The following is a 19397-nucleotide window of genomic DNA, read 5'->3' as shown; positions in this document are numbered from 1 at the left end:
TGGTAACACCCATTGTTTCATGTTCTCTGTGTATATAAAATCTCCCCAGTATATTTTCCATTGTATGCATCCGATGAAGTGAGCTGTAGCTCACGAAAGCTTATGCTCTAATAAATTTGTTAGTCTCTAAGGTGCCACAAGTACTTCTTTTCTTTTTATGGATACAGACTAACACGGCTGCTACTCTGAAACCTGTCATTCTGGAGATAGTTTTGTGTTGTCTTGTTTTTCTTGATTTTTCAGTTTACATTTCAGTGGCATAAAATTTGTGGATTTTAATGTTCTTTTGTTGTTTACCTCAAACACCAAATCTCAGTTTGTCCAGAGAAGGAGGGGTGTTAATAGACTGTACCATCTTGAACTAAAATAAGAAAGCTGATCCCTAGTATCGCAAAGGTACTTACCATGAGTGGATTATATAGACATGGAAGATCCAGAAAAAAATATTTTGACTGACTTCCCCATGCCCCATGAAGTACGGTTGAGTATGGGTCTTTCACACACTCTTCTTCTGTCTATGTTTCAACCATTTAATAACCATTTAATGATCACACAGTGAGCTCTGCATAGGTATAGGGGGTCCACCTGCACAGAGCGTAACTGTAGGATTGGAGCTTTGCAGTCAGATTCTGCAGTTCTCAGTCTTTACTCAGGCAAAACTAAGAAAATAAATTAGATTTGATTCTGCTCGAACTGCGAGATCAATGTGAGTTTTATTATTGTCTGAAATGGAAGTCAGATTGTGTCCTGATTGAGCACTTCATGCCGGGGCATAAGGTACTTAGCCTTCATGCCTGGATCTTGGAAAAAAGCAGTTTGGGGTACATCTACACAGCATTTTAAAACCCAGGAGTCTCAGAGCCTGGGTCCGCAGACAAGGGCTCCCACGACAGCAGCTGTGTAGACAGGCTTGAGCTTAGCTCTGAAACCTGAAGAGAGGGGTGGGTTTCAGAACCTGAGCTCCAGCCCAAGTGACTACCTTTACACTGCTGTTTTTAGCACTGTAGCACAAGTCCCGTAAGCCTGAGTCTGTAGACCTAGGTTCTGAGACTGCCTGCTGTGGATTCTGAAATGCAGTGGGCCGTATTCTTATAGGTCCCATTCTAGAAGCTCTTCATGTGCCAAATTTTCCTTGAAGTCAATTGATATTCCACAAATGTATGGTTTGTAGGATCTGACTCCTAAGAGCCTGTAACGTTTTTGTATCAGTGGAGAAATGATCTCACCGTTTTCTACTAAGCAGTATGAAAGTTTCCTAAAAACTTTAGGTTCACCAGGAATTTGTTTTATGTTAAGAATCAGATTAACTTTTCTAGGAGAAAGTCTTCCTTTCAATGCAAATATAGCCAGATTGTCTACATTCTTACAAATCTTTGTGAGGAAATGCTGTATTCTTAAAGGGTCATACAGCAGCTCAAGGAACCTATCCTTGATGTTATTTAAAAATAAATACTTATCTGAGGGTATAAAGTTCTTAAAGGTATACATATTTATATATTTTCCTGTTATTTAAGGGGCTCTCGTATTCATAGTGAAGGGAAACGGGAAACACTAGAAGACTATGTTTTAATGTGATTTTTTTTTTACCTCTTTGAGGCCTACAGTGGAGCAACCACAGAAGACATAACACTTGGCAAATGAACAGAATGAATTCTTAGGGCATCTCATGAGATCATGTATTGTAGCTGTTTGGGTTTGTGGCACACGGTTGATAGTTTGGGGGGGATTTGTCTGGAGGACAATGAGAAGTGTAGAAACAAGCATTGTAGCCATTAATAGATAACCATTTGTGTGGATGGCACCAAAGCAGCAAGAGTGAAAGGCTGGACTATTGCTCTGTCCAAGCAGAACAAATAAAGGGTAATCTTTGGATCAGATAAGGCAACAGGAAGATTAGTATTGTATGAGAAAACAGGCTAAGATTTACTCAGCCTAAGAAGACTTTAGCCATTTAGCTGTACATGGAGCATTCAGCCATAAAAGGAGATACAAGATAAAGAAAATAAGAGGATGAATGAGGGCCTAGCCACAGGCACTTGAGTACCATATTTGTGTGCTGGCACCCATCTTTGACCAAACATATGCCAAAGAGGCTTGTGCATCTGAGCACCATGACCAAGGGATTCTGGCTCATTTCACGTGAGAGTAGGGGCTTTTCTTGTCCATTCCTTCTTTCTTGCCCCCTTTATCTAGTACTGGATTTGGCACCTCACTAGACAAGCTAGTGAAGAACCATATGCCCAGCAGAAGGGCTGGTCCTCAACACCAACACTGGCTGGCAAGAGTGTAAACCCAGGGGTTTTTTTTATTCATCCCAGATGAAGAACGAATATATTGTTATATGGCTTTGTAACAAGGGAAAAGGAAGTTGTAAATAGAGAAATAAGTAAAATTTTCAAAAGCACCTAAATGACTTAGGTGCCTAAGTCTTATTAAAAGTCAGTGGGAGTTCGGCTCCTAATTAACTAGGGCCGAGATCTTCAAAGATATTTAGCAAAAAGAAAAGGAGTACTTGTGGCACCTTAGAGACTAACCAATTTATTTGAGCATGAGCTTTCGTGAGCTACAGCTCACTTCATCGGATGCGTACCGTGGAAACTGCAGCAGACATTATATACACACAGAGATCATGAAACAATACCTCCTCCCACCCCACTGTCCTGCTGGTAATAGCTTATCTAAAGTGATCATCAAGTTTCATGATCTTGTTTCATGATCTCTGTGTGTATATAATGTCTGCTGCAGTTTCCACGGTATGCATCCGATGAAGTGAGCTGTAGCTCACGAAAGCTCATGCTCAAATAAATTGGTTAGTCTCTAAGGTGCCACAAGTACTCCTTTTCTTTTTGCGAATACAGACTAACACGGCTGTTACTCTGAAAGATATTTAGGAATCTAACTCCTACTGATTTTAATGGGAGTTAGGCACCTAATACCATGGAGAAGATAGACATAAGTCACTTTTAAAAATGGGACTTAGGTGCTTTTGAACATTTACCCAAAGGCTTTTAACAAACCATAAGCTTAACCCAATTCCTTTTTTTTATTTTAAATCTCTTTTGAAGGCTTTGAAATCTGTTTCCATCTTTGTAGCCTGCGGGCTTCCTGCCACCACCAACTCCTCCATTCTTTTGAGACCTCCATCTAAATTTCATATTACTCCCATTTTGGTTTATTATAATTTGTTTTTAAGCAGGAATCCAGCATCCTTCCCAATGGGCTGAACAAAATGACTTTAAAGTTTTATGTACCTACCTCTCTAAGTGTGCATTTTCTGTTCTGTCCTACTCAAACCCATCACCATGGTATCTGACCATTTATTTTGTGCCCATCACAGTGGTATCTGAATGCTTTATAAATTTAAGTCCATATTATTGTTCTGAATAAAGACCTGCATTTTCTTTTCTCTCCCATAGTCTAAGGTTGAGCTAAATTGTCACTTCTTTATTCTATCCTTCTATTGCTCTCTTTCACTCAGTTATTCTCTTTCCCATTCCAAGAACAGGCATAAAAAACCAGAGGGATCATTATCAGAATGGATTTTCCTAGATAGAAAATAGACATTAAAATCTAGTGTAAATTTATCACAGCTTGCTCATAAAGTATTAAATATATATCAAAAAATATAGGCCTAAACTGTTTTATCAGCCACTGTGGTCTTAGTCAATCAGCCTGAGTGATTTATTACAGAGCTGCTTTGACTATTGAAAGCATATGGGATGATAGGGGGATTTTTGTTTTGTTTTGTTTTTTAGAAAATCGGTCCAAGAGTTTTGTATGGAATTTTTCTAACCATTTACATTTTATGCCACTTCTCTGCAGCTGAACATCTATTCTGTTTCCTTATGCGGACAATATGTGACAAGTTTAATCATTCAGAATAGAATTTTCATCACAAGCTACTTTACCATCTGGTTAGATGACCTGTCATAAAACTCAATAAAATGTGGGATATTCAGTTTTAAAGCCAAGTCAGGAACTATCATTTTGTTGAACCAGGATTTTTAATTGAAGGGCTGAAATACACAAACTTTTCTTTTGACCTAAGTAAACCTATTTAAATCTGATTTTAGTCATACATATTGCAAATTATCTTCCGGATTTAACCATTTCTAAACTGTAGAATACTTGCCATTGGGGTGCTTTGCCTTTTTATTCAAAAGAGAGTCAGATCACTTCAAATGCAAAAGTTATAGCTTAGCGGCTCCATAAAAAGGAGTACTACTAATGGTAACTCTTAATATTTCCATTATTTTACTACTTTCACTTCAAATTACTCATACCAAAAACATCACCAACAACGGAAGCACAGCCATTTCTGAGGTAGAAATAGCCTATCTATTCTAAACTTGCAGTAATTTTAAGAGAATTGGAAAATAATATTCGTTTGATATTACATGAAGGGTTCAACTAAAAGGAATGTTGCAATCTTGTGCTGGAATTTGGCACCCTTTTAACCTTGGGTTATACCTGTACTCTTAGGAAAATTGTCGTGGGATATGGTCATGTGTTTTGTGTCACATCAAAGATGAGATCTTCATCACAACACTGCCCTCTATCAATTTGCTGGGATATTGCATTATTGATAACTGTGAGGATACCTGGGTTGTTTCTTTTAAAATGTAGCAGAAAGCCAGGCAAGAGGGAGATTGGTGAAGTTGCCAGGTAACATCTCCGTAAGGGATCAGAGAGAGAGAGTAGCTTTGGAGACAGCACTCCTGATATCTAAAAATGTTTCTTGTTCAGTGTTAGAAGAAAAGGATTTTGTGCTTCTTTACCATTGTCACTTGAAATAAAATCAGTTCTGCATTATCCTCTTTTTTGCACATTTTTGAAACTTTTACACTTTTTTGCTTAGAAGCACAAAATCCTGTTGTCCTGAGTTGTCAGACAAAATTCCAGTTGCTTTCTAGGACTACAGAAATTGTCCCTTAATTTGTTATTTCTAATTAAAAGCACTCCAGAGCAAAGCCTGACTTGATATTAACAAGATAAAAAACAGAAGATACCATTAGACACATTAGATAGTGTACAATGCATGTATCTTCTCTAGAGAGATAAACTACACCCACTCAACTGGGACCACACCAAAATCAGATTCAAACATTTGTTACACAGTCTACCTAAAGTCTATATGTTATCAAAGCCTTGTTTGCTGATTAGAAGCAGATTAGTGTGAATATTTTAGAAAGTCAAGCAAGAAAATGCATCATTTCCCTATACACATTATAACATTTTACAGGTAGTTATGTTAATCTTGTGAATAAATTGTTTTGGCACATCCTAAAAAGTTTACAGTAATGGACCGTAATGTATATGTGATCTTAAAGCAATGAGAATCTCATTATTGAAGTTTAAAGAATCCTAATGCTGCATCTGTTTATTCCTCATTCAGAAAATGTACATTAGAGAAGCGGGCAGTGTTGGCTTTACCCTGGATTCCATCTGCACCTAAAATTCCTAGGGAATTTTGAATGTACTAGGAATGCAGAATTCAGCCCTCTTTTTTCAAATAGCAGAATTTCCTTTCCATGTATGAAACTCTTCATCAAAAATTATTTTTAACCTAACCATTGGAGCAACTTACCAAGGTTTGTAGATTCTCCACCACAGACAATTTTTAAATCCACACTGGATTTTTTTTTCTAAAAGATATGCTCTAGTTCAGGGATCGGTAACCTTCGGCACGTGGCACATCAGGGTAATCTGCTGGCGGGCCACAAGACATTTGGTTTACGTTGACCATCCACAGGCACAGCCCCCCGCAGCTCCCAGTGGCCGAGGTTCGCCATTCCCGATCAATGGGAGCTGCAGGGACCAGGCCTGCGGACGGTCAACGTAAACAAAATGTCTTGTGGCCTTCCAGTAGACTACCCTAATGGGCTGCGTGCTGAAGGTTGCCGACCCCCGCTCTAGTTCAAACAGTAAATAATTTAGGGGGTCCTGCTTTTTTATGGGAGATCAGACTAGATTCCACAGTGGTTCTTCTGGCATTATAATCTATGAATCTGTGAGTTGTGTCATTGTTAACATGTTCTGAAATGTTTTCCCTGTGAAGTCAGCTATCACAGCCCACTAATCCAAGCTCCTATTGCTTTCCCCTGATTTTCCTGATGAATCTTCTTGATATGGAATCAATAGTTTGAGCTATTAGACAAGCAAATAGTCAAGAAAAAAGAGAGAAGATATTTATTTGGTTAATCTGTTCCCTACTTTATATAATTACTGTGCTTACAAAAACACTGTGTTTGTGCAAATTTACAGAAAGACAGTAGATGTGGCACTAAGCTGGGAGTCAGAAGTTCTATTTTGGGTTCTGCCCTGATTTAGTGGCAAGTACAAGCAAGTAACTCTTTGTCCTCCAGTTTGAAATGAGATGCCTGATGATATTTACCTTCCTTTGTAAAATGCTTTGAGATCTACAAAAGAAGAATTCTGTATAAGCCTTATTCAAAGACAATGCAAAAATCTGCCATTGACTTCAGTGGCCTTTGCATCAGGTCCTAAAAGAGCTGAATGTTGTTATTAAGGAAAGTGGAGAGCAAAATTAGAAAAAACATAAGAAACTTATAAATTAAGGTTACAGAAGGAACAACCATCCTGCATGTCCTGTATTTTTTTAATTATATAAATCCTGTAACATAAACAGGGAATATATTAACTTACATTCTTAACTAAAAAATAAGAATGGAAACTACTACTTATTATAAGTGCAAAATGACAGCAGGGATGATTAATTATGGAAATTTATCAGCATTTTGAGACATTTGTGATTCATTCTATATAACCTTAAAGTTGAATTCAGGTAAGTTTTGTTTTTTGTGGATTTTTTTTTGTTTTTGTTTGTTTTTGGAGGCGCAGTTTGCATTTAATTTTCTTGAATTCTTTTTTTCTAGAAAAAAGAAACATGGAATTGTCTTTTGTGCTCCCATTTACACTTTGATGATCACCTTTCTTTGAACTTAATGGGATGTAGAAGGAATGCTGTAACCTAATAAGCAAAATCTGCCAAATTGACTTCAGCAAAGTAAAGGCTTCAGGCTTGGATCCATATTTTTGTCTGGAGAAGGCAGGCAGTGTTAACAGTTCTTTAATTAATAAAATCTCTCTCTCTCTCTCTCTCTTTCTCAAAACACAAATCCTGCCCCAAGCATAAATTTTACCCTGAAAAGGGAACAGTGACAGACACTGCACAAAGTTTGACTTGGTACGGCACAACGTTTTGATTAAAAGAGTAGAACTATATAAAATTAACATGGCACAATTAAATCGATTACAAGCTGACCAACTGACAGGCCTCAAAATGTAATTGTTAATGGAGAATCATCATCAAGCAGATGTGTTTCTATTGGGATACCGCAAGAATTAGTTCTTGGCCCTATGCTATTTTACATTTATATTTATGACCTAGAAGAAAAAATAAAATCATCACTGATAAAGTTTGCAGATGACATAAAAATTGGGGGAATGGTAAGTAATGAAGAGGACAAGTCACTGGTATTGAGAGATCTGGATCACTTGGTAAGCTGGGTGCAAGAAAACAAGAAGTGTTTTAATACAGCTAAATGTAAATGGATACATGTAGGAACAAAGAATGTAGGCCATACTTACAGGATGGGGGACTCTATCCTGGAATGCAGTGACTCTGAAAAAGATGTGGGGGTCATGATGGATAATCAGCTGCACATGAGCTCCCAGTGCAACGCTGTGGCCAAAGGGGCTAATGTGGATCTTAGGATACATAAACAGGGGAATCTTGAGTAGGACTAGAGAGATTATTTTACTTCCATATTTGGCACTGGTGCGATCACTGCTGTGTCCAGTTCTGGTGTCCACAATTCAAGAAGGATGTTGATAAATTGGAGAGGTTTCAGAGAAGAGCCCCATGTGTTAGAGGAATAGAATCTAGAAGCTCAATCTATTTAGCGTAACAAAGCGAAGGTTAAGGGGTGACTTGATCACAGTCTATAAGTAGCTGCATGAGGAACAAATATATCATAGCGGGCTCTTCAGGCTAGCAGAGAGAGGTATAACATGATTCAGTGTCTGGAAGTTGAAGCTAGACAAATTGAGATGGGAAATAGGGAGTAAATTTTTAACACTGAGGGCAATTAACTATTGGAATAATTTACCAAAGGTAATGGTGGATTTTTCATAATTGACAGTTTTTAAATCAAGATTGGATGTTTTTCTAAAAGATATGATCTGGGAATTATTTTGGGAAGTTCTATGGCCTGTGTTATCCAAGAGGTCAGACTAGATTATGATCCCTTCTGGCCTTGGAATCTATGATTCTAAGTCCAGTAGAGACTTTGCTATTGATTTTACATGGAAGGTGCTGACATACTATGCGGTTGGGCGGCAGTATAAAACCCTGAGATAGAGATAGGAGAGCACTACATGAATATGCACTGTGATAGCGGAATCTTCACAACAGGGGGATAAAAAAGTAGAAATTTGAGCCAGAATTTCAAACTTGGAGGCATCAGGTCAGTACCTAAATCTATTTTTGAGGGTGCTTTGTACATATGAAAACCTGGCCATTTATTTTGGTGCCATAATATGATTTTAAAGGCTTGATACAAAGCCTATTGATGTCAGTGGGACAAGAGAGAAAACAGAAAATCCATGAATACCAAAAGGTAAAAGTTTGCAGAATCAAGTTAAAGTTCTTATGCTGAGATCACTTCCTGTCATGCTGACCGTAATTGGTTAGTCTCTAAGGTGCCACAAGTACTCCTTTTCTTATTGTTTCCTTGTACTTCCCCTGTTAGCTACTGTCTTATACTTAGATTGTTAGCTTTTTAGGCCAGGGACTGTATATCATTTCTGTGTGTGTCTAGCAGCTAGTATAGTGGGGGTTTGGTCCATGGGACTTGTAGGTGCTATTGTAATACAAATAATAAAATGGTAAAAAGAAGTACAGTAAATGGTTATTTAAATCCCTCATCCAGCTGATGGTATTTTCCATGTTTTGAGTGTCCTGCTAATCAACTTGTTCAAAGCAGAGAAGCATCATGTTTTGAATTATAAATTTCCACAGTTTTACTGCTATGAAGCAGCCTGTGATTTGTCAGATGGAATTTTTGAAAGGCGATATATGGGTTGTGTAGTTCATTAATCAATGTTGCAAAGAATGTTTTGAATATTATTCAGATACTGGCAAGCTCTCTTGTCTTAGCACCACTGGGGTGCTGTTTTGGTTTTTTTTAATTTCACTTACTGATATGTTACATGGTGGTGACTCAGTTTTTGTTATAAGGTAATATCCATTCTTCAAGAAGAGAAGCCGAGGGGAAAACTTCCCTCAGTTCTGAATCAGCTGAGGTCTCTGAACCAGCCCCAGCTGCCAGACTGCTGTAAACTTTTCAGAATCATTATTTCGACTTATGGTGCCATTAAGTTCTCATATAACTCTTAACAGAAACAAAATCCCCACCTATAGGGGGATGTGCACGCAAAATTTGTGCTTTCATTAAAGTCCATAATCACTAGCAAATGTTATTGATCAGTACGTTTATTTTGATTAGGGAGCGAGAAATGGTGTTACTGAAATCTCCACACAGATTAGCTTGGAACTGGAAATAATTTACTTCCGTCTGTTTGCACAGTTTGTGGCAGCAGTTTTATTTTATAATGTAAGGCTGCCATCTACTGGTCTTAACAAGCTACTTTTTTAATGAAACCTAACCAAATGCTAATGTAATCTCAGATTCATAAATGGTATATTATTGAAACACCCTAAAACAGGCACTTGATGTAACTTGAGCATTTTCATATGCGCTGTTTGCATCTCACTTGGAACAGCAAGTGGTCGGACAGGATATCAAACACTGAAGTCCGGTCCAGTGCTGTATGGCTAATGTTGAATCCCTAATCCTTGCAGCTTCACTGGACTGGTCACCTCATACATATGGATGCTATGTGACTCCCCAAAGCCATATTTTATGGACAGTTGAAAATGGGAGTACATATGCTAGGAGGCCAATGAAAACAATACAAGAACACTCTCAAAGCCCACCTAAAAGCTGGCCATGCCGACCCAAATACATGGGAAGCTGCTGCTGGCTGGTGGTAGATTAGGATTGCGGCAGACCTGTTGGTCTGAAGTTAAAGCCATTGAGAACATCTGAACAGAAAAAGCCAAAGAGAAGCAGGCTGTGGCAAAAGCACGTGGCCATATCTGCCCAACATGTGGATGCATCTGCGGATCCCTCATTGATTTACATTTGCCCAAGAAAACACACTGAAACAACTTGACTCTCTTATGTCTACTATGAGTATTATTTATTTATTAAGAGGTGGATATCGTCCTCTTATAAAACTTTGAAATAAAATTTATGTTTGGATATGTTTTGTTTTAGAAAAAGACAAATGTGCTACATTTTAATATAGTTATTAAGTAGAAATCTATGAGCTAAGAACATAAGGGGCAAAGTTTTCAAAACAGCTTAGCTTCCATGTAGGCACCTAGAGAACGGCTGGATTCTTCAAAGTGAGCAGAACCTAGCTGTTCTCATTAAGTCTCTTACGGATAGATTTTCAAAAGTGATCAGCACTCAACACGCTGGGCACTTCTGAAAATCTGGTCACTTCATTTTGGTACCTGAACTGAGCTCTTGCTGAAAAATCTGGCCCCGTTTCTGTTCACAGCTGTCTTTCAGCAAATGTCCTACCACCAGACTCCCCCAGCTCAATCTTTCCATTGGGTTATAATGTTCTAAAATAACATTCTGAATGCAAATGAAAAGATTAACACCATTTTCCTTAGAAATATAGTTGGTATAAACAACTATGAACAAGAAATAGGATTACAATAAGGTAAAGCATTTTATTAGTCTCTGATACTGAAGCCTCAGCTCCCAGTGAAGTCACAGTATGTCACAGAATCAGTTTTATTATTTATAATAATAATTATTATTATTATTATTTATTTTATTTATATATTATCTGTGTATTACGTAATACTTAGAGGCACCATCTGAAATCTGTCCCATTCTTCTAAGCACTATACAACACAGAGTAAGACCCTGCTTTGTAGACCTTTCAGTCTAAATCAGTGGTGGGCAACCTATGGCCCACAGGCCACATGAGGCCCATCAGGGTAATCTGATTACAGGCTGTGAGACATTTTGCTGACGTTGACCGTCCGCAGGCTTGGCCCCCCGCAACTCCCAGTGGCCGCAGTTTGCCTTTCCCAGCCAATGAGAGCTGCGGGAAGCAGCGGGCCACAGGGACTCCCGCCACTGGTCTACATTGACAAGACAGACAGTGGGTGGGAGAAAGAAACATGACTACCTCCATTGTACAGATGGGGCGCTGAGGCAGAGGCACATTAAGTGAATGCCAAAAGTCACACAGGAAGACTGTAGTAGAACCAGGAATTAAACCCAGATCTCCTGATCTTAGTCCAGTGTCATAATCGCAACAATGTCCTTCTTTTCTGAGGGCCTGAAGTCAATAAGACTCTTTTCATCAACTTCAATAAGACATGAATCAGGCCATAGATCCATTAAGTGTAGGCACCTTTTGAGGAGCACAATTTGTTTTTAGACAGTAAACTTCACCTTATAAAAAAAGTTGCATCTATAGCATGCTATTCTCTCTTATTATTTATCATTTGTATTACAATACTACCTCAGAGCTCCAGTCACAGACCAGGACCCCAAGGTGCTAGGTGCTGTACAAACACAGAAGCAAACAGTAGTCCCTACCCCAAATAGCTTACCCAGTTTCTCTTCCTTATTTACTGTAGCTAAGAGTTCTATATAATGAGGAATGGTGAATCTGGTGGAACCTTTGGTTTTGGTAATCTTACTAATGAATATATTGGACTCTCAGTATAGACATATACAGCATGGGAACTTTTTCTCCTGTAATTTAAACCCATCAGGTATTTTTAATCCTGAGGTTGTTTCAGTTTTTAACAAAATGTTTTTCTCACAAAAGAGAAGCCTGCACTATGTTGGAGAAAGCAGAATTCCTCGCTACCTTCCAAAAGCTGGGCTGGCTTCCAGCAAGCTTCTAACACCACCATCTTGTCCAAAGTATTAACTACAACTTTCCTATGTCTTGCAATTATGGGCTGTGGGGTAAAATTGTGCCACGGGCCAGCATCCGTTAAACATTCCCATGGGTTGGCTTTTTTCCTAATGTTCTCAGTTCGTACACAACCTCACATACTCAGTGGCTGACTCAATCTCTTGGCTAAAGTTGTAGAGAATATTAACAAGTTGTGTCTCTCATGGGGTTTTTTTTTTCCAGAGTATCTAGTAAGTACAGTATTGCCCTAACTTGTTCACTAATATGTCTGGTCTGCAGGGGGTGAGCTATTTGCTGGGCTCTACAATGACTACTGGGGGAGAGATGCTGCTGTCTTGCGTACTATGGGTCGTATACCACATATTCGAACTGAACCTGACGATGAGCGTTTATTGAAAGGTACAGGAAGTGAAAGAATACAGTTCATAAACCTAGGGAAATCTTTGGAGCTCTGTTGTTTATCAGAAATGAGAACTACAGTGTCATGAGCCGGATTCGCACTGCATCCAGCACAGAATTTTAGAGAGGGCTCCTTTCAGAACAAGGTCTTCCCAAGAGGTTGAAAGAGTGCACCAGCACAGGCTTGCAGCCAACAGTGGACAATGTGATTCCACAACCAGCAGGTCATCTATGGAGAGTGCATGCTTAGGGAGGCGAGATGTGCTGATTCAGTGCATCAGCTAAGGAGCCTCCACCTTAAGCCCAAGAGAAGACGGAGATGACAGCCCTGTTGCCTGCCTTTTCCAGAGGGCATCAGAGCTGGGGAACAAAGAGGCAGGCTGAGACAAGGAAGTGCAATTTGGATCTGTTTGCGCCAGTGCAAGTGAATTTGGCTCATTGGCTCTAAAATGTGGTTGTAGATTGGAGGCATCTCAAAAGAGCAGTGATTTGTTCAGATGCTAGGGGTGAATCCTGGTCCCACTGAAATCAATGGGAGTTTTGCCACTGAATTACTGAGTTGGGCTTTCAACCTAGATACAAGGCCTCATTTGACCAAACCACTTAAATATGCACCGGTACTTAACTTTGAGCATGTGTTTCAACCTCTTGACTCCAATGAGACTAAATACATGCTTGAGTAGTTTGCTGAATCGCAGACTTGGGTAGTACAATGGCAAGTACTATATAAATGATGTCGGAGATCATTAAAAAGGTAGATAGATGTACTCAATACATAGGCAAAATTGATCTTATCTCTAAGAGATGGTCTCTGTTTGTTTAAAATTAGGTTTCATGGTGGTATGGTTATAGTTTTGTTTTTTAATTTCCTCTATTTTTACACTGTGATTATGAAAAGGGGAAATATTTTAAAATATATATTTAATATATTTATATTTTAATCAACTAGAATAAAATCCCCAACTTAGTCCTCAATGACAGCAACATCTTAAAACAGCATTATGGCTCCAATATCAGAGCAGAAGTTTATGAAATATTTACAAAAGCATCTTATAATGATATCATGTCAGGTCCTAAGCTTCTTAAGAGGTCATGTCAAGGGAATGAATGCTGTTCCTGCTTTTGAAGAAAACTGTAAATGCTTTCTCAGAATGACTTAGGATGACAAGGAATCACTCTGCCCACAAGAACTCTGCCCAGGTTTGTGTTAAAGGTTCACAACATGGGCAAACCCAAATTTCAGCTTAGTAATGAAAACCCAAACCAGAAAAGTTTCACGTGGTTACCGTTTCCTAACAAAGGTGCACTCAGCACCTTCTAACTACAGGCACACCTCTGTTTGCTGAACAGAGCTGGACCTTTATCTCACTGGGTAAAAGGCACTTTGTCTGAAGCCAAAATTGGTATTCCTGGGCTTGTTTTGTATGTAGCCAGAGATTGCTACATAAACTCAGTGCCAAGTTTCAGCCTAATTTAAACTAAAATGTAAAAGCCCCAGAGAACAGGGCGGGAAAGAGATCTTTTCCTTGAACATATACAAAAGAGTATTGATATGCGAATTGGAGTTATAAAAATATTTTTGAAGCTAATGTTTTCCACATGTTCTGTAGATACCCACCCAAATAAAATAGGTTTCTACTCTATTTCCTCTCCCAAAATGGTAGATCTTTCCCTGGAAAAATCTCTGCTTCGTTCATTATATTTTCCTGTTCTCTATTAAAATGGTTAATTGATTTTTAAAATATTTATGATGTTTTAATAAACTTGAGCCAACTCTTTTTCTTTTTCTTCCTTTTTAAAGAACCAAAGTTTGTTGGCTCATACATGATTCCTGACAATGAAGACCGGGATGATAACAAAGTCTATTTCTTCTTTACTGAAAAAGCGTTAGAGGCAGAGACAGACGCTCATGCCATTTATGCCAGAGTTGGACGAGTGTGTGCGGTGAGATTCTTTTGTCCTGATCCTCTAGTAGAACAACTTACTGTGTGTTCACTTTTTCATACATTCTCCTACCTTCAAATGTACCATCAGTTAGTATTTGGGGAGGAGGAAGGGCGTCAGATGGGTCTGAACAAAAATCCCACATCTAACCATCCTCCAGTTTTGGGAAGTTCAAAATCCTAACCCACTTTTGGGCTGGAAGCTGAACCTCCACATCCAAACACTATTGAACTCTTGAGTGAGGAGGTTCAAAATCCAGACATGGATCCACGTTTTGTGGTTTAAGCCCATCTCTAGTTCTTTTGCAGTTAAGTGACACAGTTTGGTAATAATAATGATGATACTTAGCACTCAATGTTCACACAGCATTTCCCCAGCCAGATTCTCTCCTGCATCAGAGCTCTCCTCGGAACAAGGGGTGGAGGATGAATAACTGCCTGTATAAGGGGTTGGCTCCAGCCCCAAAGCCACTTAAAGCTGCTGCCAGGCCATTCTAAGTAACACCATGCTTTATGGTCCCTACAGACATGGGAGGATATGGGAGCTCAGCCACATGCTGTCAGCACATATCTTCCTGCCCCTAACGTGCCCCCTATATCAGGGATTGGAGGAACAGTATTTCCAGGGTTACCAGCAGGGAGCTCTCCTTGGATTGGAATATTCTGCTGCTCATTTGCAGCCGGTTTCTAGCCTCTTTGCATGAATAGCAAAAACGAGCCAGATCACAATAGATCCAGTCTTTCATGTGGAGAGCGCCTTTTAAATATGAACTAATTAATCCTTGCAATACCGCTGTGAGCTAGTAAACAGCATAATCCCCATTTCACAGATGAGGAAAATGAGGAAAAGAGGTGAAATGATTTGCGAAGATCACACACCAAGTCAGTAGCAGAGCCAGGAATAGACTGCAGATTTCCCAGTGTCTAATCTGCCTTTGAAGGCAGCCACATTCATTCTTCATAACTAAAGGAAGACTGATGGATGTACAGAGAGCAGTATACAAATGGAACAACATGCAAAACTACTTTATTAGCAGGAGACACAGGATGTTACACTTAGCCTCCAGCAAACGGCTTGTTAAAATTTCTTATGCAGCACCTAGTTAAAAGAGAGTCACGTATATGAAACATCCTAAATAGGGATGTTATCAAACTGAAAAACAGATTCTCAACATCACCAATGCTTGGGTCAGCAGCCTCAGTGAAGATAGTTCGACTGGGATTGATGAGAAATTCCTGGAGGAATTGATATCAGTCTTGGGACATATTTGCAGGACACTGTGTGGAAGGTTGCCGTGAATTAGCCCTGTCTGAACCTGTTCCAGAAACAGATTTGGGGCTTCTGTCTCCAAGTCTATTGATCCAGCGATGCACTCAGTTCATATAGAAATATACAGTCAGCTAAAATATTTGGACTATTGAGTTAATCGACTGTAGAAATAAATGAGAAGGGTTTACAACAGCTGGACAGGTAAAACTAGTTGCAGCCCTAGTATTTAATTAAAAATTCTTACAAACCCACAGCTTTTAATGAGAAATTGGATAAATCTCTACAGTTTTACTAGAGACTGACTCCAAAATAATAACACAAGTGGAATAATAGAAATGTGGTTTGAAATTGTATGCTTCAGACATTGAAAGGCACAATGAGAGCGCAATTCAACATTGAGTATTGTTCATCTAGATGCATTCCTCTAAATTACATTTATTATTTGTTTCTCTCTCCACACAGAATGATATGGGAGGACAGCGAATGTTGGTGAATAAATGGAGCACTTTCCTCAAAACCAGACTGATCTGCTCTGTGCCAGGAATGAATGGAATTGATACATATTTTGATGAATTAGGTAAATATCTTGGACAGAAATAAAGTTACACCACACTGTACAGAATCTGAACTTCTCTGCTAATCCCTTTTTACCTCAGTATAGGACATGTACCATTAACAGGAAGAGACTACTAATATTTGGATTACATCAAATATATATATATATATATATATATATATATATATATATATATATATATATATATTTCCAATACATATGTATTTTATATTTCAAAATATATTATAATATATAAAGTATATTTACGGACTAGGCTAACTTCCATTACACTTGTATTTATTTATATCATGTTTTTAAAAGCTGTGTTAAATTAAGTAGTGTGTATCAAGAAATAACTTTCCACTGTTAACAAGCAGTCAACTGTATCTCCTTTGGGACTCGGAAAAGTAGGTGAGCTATAAATAACATTGTGTTTTCATTTTTACAGAGGATGTGTTTTTACTACAAACTCGGGATAACAAAAATCCAGTGATATTTGGACTCTTTAACACGACAAGGTAACTAGCAAGGAAAGATGACAGTAATAGAGGCATATTTGACCAGTCTATAATTAAGGAAGATGTCAGTTGTGTAATAAATATCATATAGCTGATACACATTGCATAACTGATCAATTTAATTCTGATGCTATACATGCCCTTTCCCCTCACCCTCAATAATGCAGCTGCTGAGCAGGGCTGCCCTTACCATGAGGTGAACTGAGGCGGCCGCCTCAGGTGCCAGACTGTGTTCGGGGAGGGGGCGGCACCACTAGGACCCAGAGTTTCAAAGTTTTGGCCAAGCGAGGGGGCATGAGGGCATCATTTGAGCTCCCCGCCTCAAATGGCAAAATGGCAAAATGTTGTAGGCCAGCCCTGCTTCTTAGGGTAGTGAATTTAGTATATAAAGTGAAAATACATAGCTTCATTTAGAGCCTAATCGAGGGGTCGGCAACCTTCAGCATGCGGCCCATCAGGGTAGTCCACTGGCGGGCCACAAGACATGCCCCTCCTCCCTGCAGCTCCCAGTGGCCGCAGTTCACCGTTCCTGGCCAATGGGAGCTGCGGGGGGCCGTTCCTGCAGACGGTCAATTTAAACAAGATGTCTCGCAGCCCGCCAGCAGATTACCCTGATGGGCTGCATGCTGAAGGTTGCCAACCCGTGGCCTAATCTATTGTCCACTGAAGTCAATAGAAGGACTCAGATTGACTTTAGGTGGTGTTGTATCATTCCCATAGGTCCTGACTCAGCAAGAAATTATACAAATGAATACAGAAAGACTATGAGTAGAAGGATGGTCTAGAGCTTAGGGACCCTCGTCTAGAAGGTGGGAGACTGAGGTTCAGTTCCCTGTTCTTCCATGGACTTCTTGTGTGACTTTGAGCAAGTCACTTATCTCTGTGACTTAATTTTGCATCTGTAAAATAGAGACGATAGCATTTCTCTACCTCAAAGAGGTGTTGGGAGACTAAATACATTAAAAATTATGAAGAATTCAGATACTATGGTAACGATGGAGGCCATGTTAGTACCTGAGATAACGTAATCAGTCCCATTAAACTCAATGGGACCAATCACATGTTTAAACATAGACATATTTTTAAAATATCTTGCTGAATCTAATTTCATGAGTACTCATTATTAATACATTCACAGGGTATGACATTTATGTAATAAGTTCTATTAGTATGATTAATTCAACCACCAAACTGTACACTACAGCTACAATCTTTGCTTTAACATCTTTGATTTTTATTTTATAGCAATATTTTTAGAGGATATGCTATATGTGTCTATCATATAGCTAGCATCCGAGCAGCCTTCAATGGACCGTACGCTCATAAAGAAGGACCTGAATACCATTGGTCTCTGTATGAAGGAAAAGTACCTTACCCCAGGCCTGGCTCGGTAGGTACACGAGAAACCCTATTTTCTGTTGTGATGTCAGTCTAATTCAAGTTGGGAAGAAAATAAAATAAACAGGTCATGATGGACAAATATCATAATGTCCAGAATTGTGATAATGAGTATTTGATATCAATATGATGCTATTGAAAACGGATGGAATGACTCTAGCAGTAAACTATTAAGGCTATCAACAATATATTTTACCCAAAGTAAAACAATGAGAGTTAGATCCCTAGGGGCTCAGGGGGCTTTGGATTAGACCCTAGTTATCACCTCATGACTCTGTCTACAAAGATTGCATGTTTTGGTGGTTTTGGGGGGCAAAAAATAAATTGAAGTGGTAATTGACTTTTTTGCAATATCTCCAATGATTTCTGGTTTTAGTCATCTGGGAATAGCATGAAACCATGCTTTCTAAGGTATTTCACTATCTCTTTTCTGGCCCCTGCCAGGACCAGGATATGCAATGGAACAGGAAAATGTTAAGAGCAAAAAAATTATAGAAATATAGGACTGAAAGGGACCTTCATAGGTCATCTAGTCCAGTCTCCTGCACTGAGGCAGGACTAAGTATTATCTAGACAGTCCCTGAGAGCTGTTTGTCTAACCTGCTCTTAAAAATCTCCAATGATGGATATTCCTCAGCCTCCCAAGTAATTTGTTCCAGTGCTTAACTACCCTAAAAATTAAGAAGTTTTCCCTTATTTCAAACCTAAATCTCTCTTGCTGCAGTTTTAGCCCATTAATATCACGTCCCGTTCAGTCTTCACTTCTCCAGATTAAACAAACCCAGTCGTTTCAGTCTTTCCTCACATGTTTTCTAGACCTTTAATCATTTTTGTTGCTCTCCTCTGGACTCTCTCCAGTTTGTCCACATCTTTCCTGAAGTGTAATGCTCAGAACTGGACACAGTACTCCAGCTGAGGCCTTATCAATTCTGAGTAGAATGGAAGAATTATTTCTTGTTTCTTGCTTAAAACTTACTTGCTACTACATCCCAGAATTATGTCTGCTTTTTTTGCAACAGTTTTACATTGTTGACTCATATATAGTTTGTGATCCACTATAACCCTCAAATCCTTTTCTGCAATACTCCTTCCAAGGTAGTCATTTCCGATTTTGTATTTGTACAATTGATTATTCCTTCCTAAGTGTACTTTGCATTTGTTCTTATTGAATTTCATCCTATTTAATTCAGACCATTTCTCCACTTTGTCAAGATCATTTTGAATTCTAATCTTGTTTTCCAAACCACTTGAAATCCCTCCTTGGTACCATC

The 19397-nt window shown here is 38.9% G+C and overlaps 1 protein-coding gene across 1 annotated transcript in view; it reads left to right on the top strand.

Annotated features, from left to right (window-relative positions):
- Positions 1–19397, top strand: part of SEMA3E (semaphorin 3E) — a 221889-nt gene that overhangs the window by 171394 nt on the left and 31098 nt on the right. The window contains exons 6-10 of the mRNA XM_048836506.2: positions 12322–12441; positions 14243–14385; positions 16117–16231; positions 16659–16728; positions 17974–18118. Coding sequence (XP_048692463.1) covers positions 12322–12441; positions 14243–14385; positions 16117–16231; positions 16659–16728; positions 17974–18118 — 593 coding nt within the window. The remainder of the gene's footprint in view (positions 1–12321; positions 12442–14242; positions 14386–16116; positions 16232–16658; positions 16729–17973; positions 18119–19397) is intronic.

This window comes from Caretta caretta, chromosome 1 (genome assembly GCF_965140235.1).
Source record: "Caretta caretta isolate rCarCar2 chromosome 1, rCarCar1.hap1, whole genome shotgun sequence".
Lineage (NCBI taxonomy): Eukaryota > Metazoa > Chordata > Testudines > Cheloniidae > Caretta > Caretta caretta.
The sequence above is the reverse complement of the archived record's forward strand: the minus strand, read 5'-3'. Positions and strand labels throughout refer to the sequence as shown.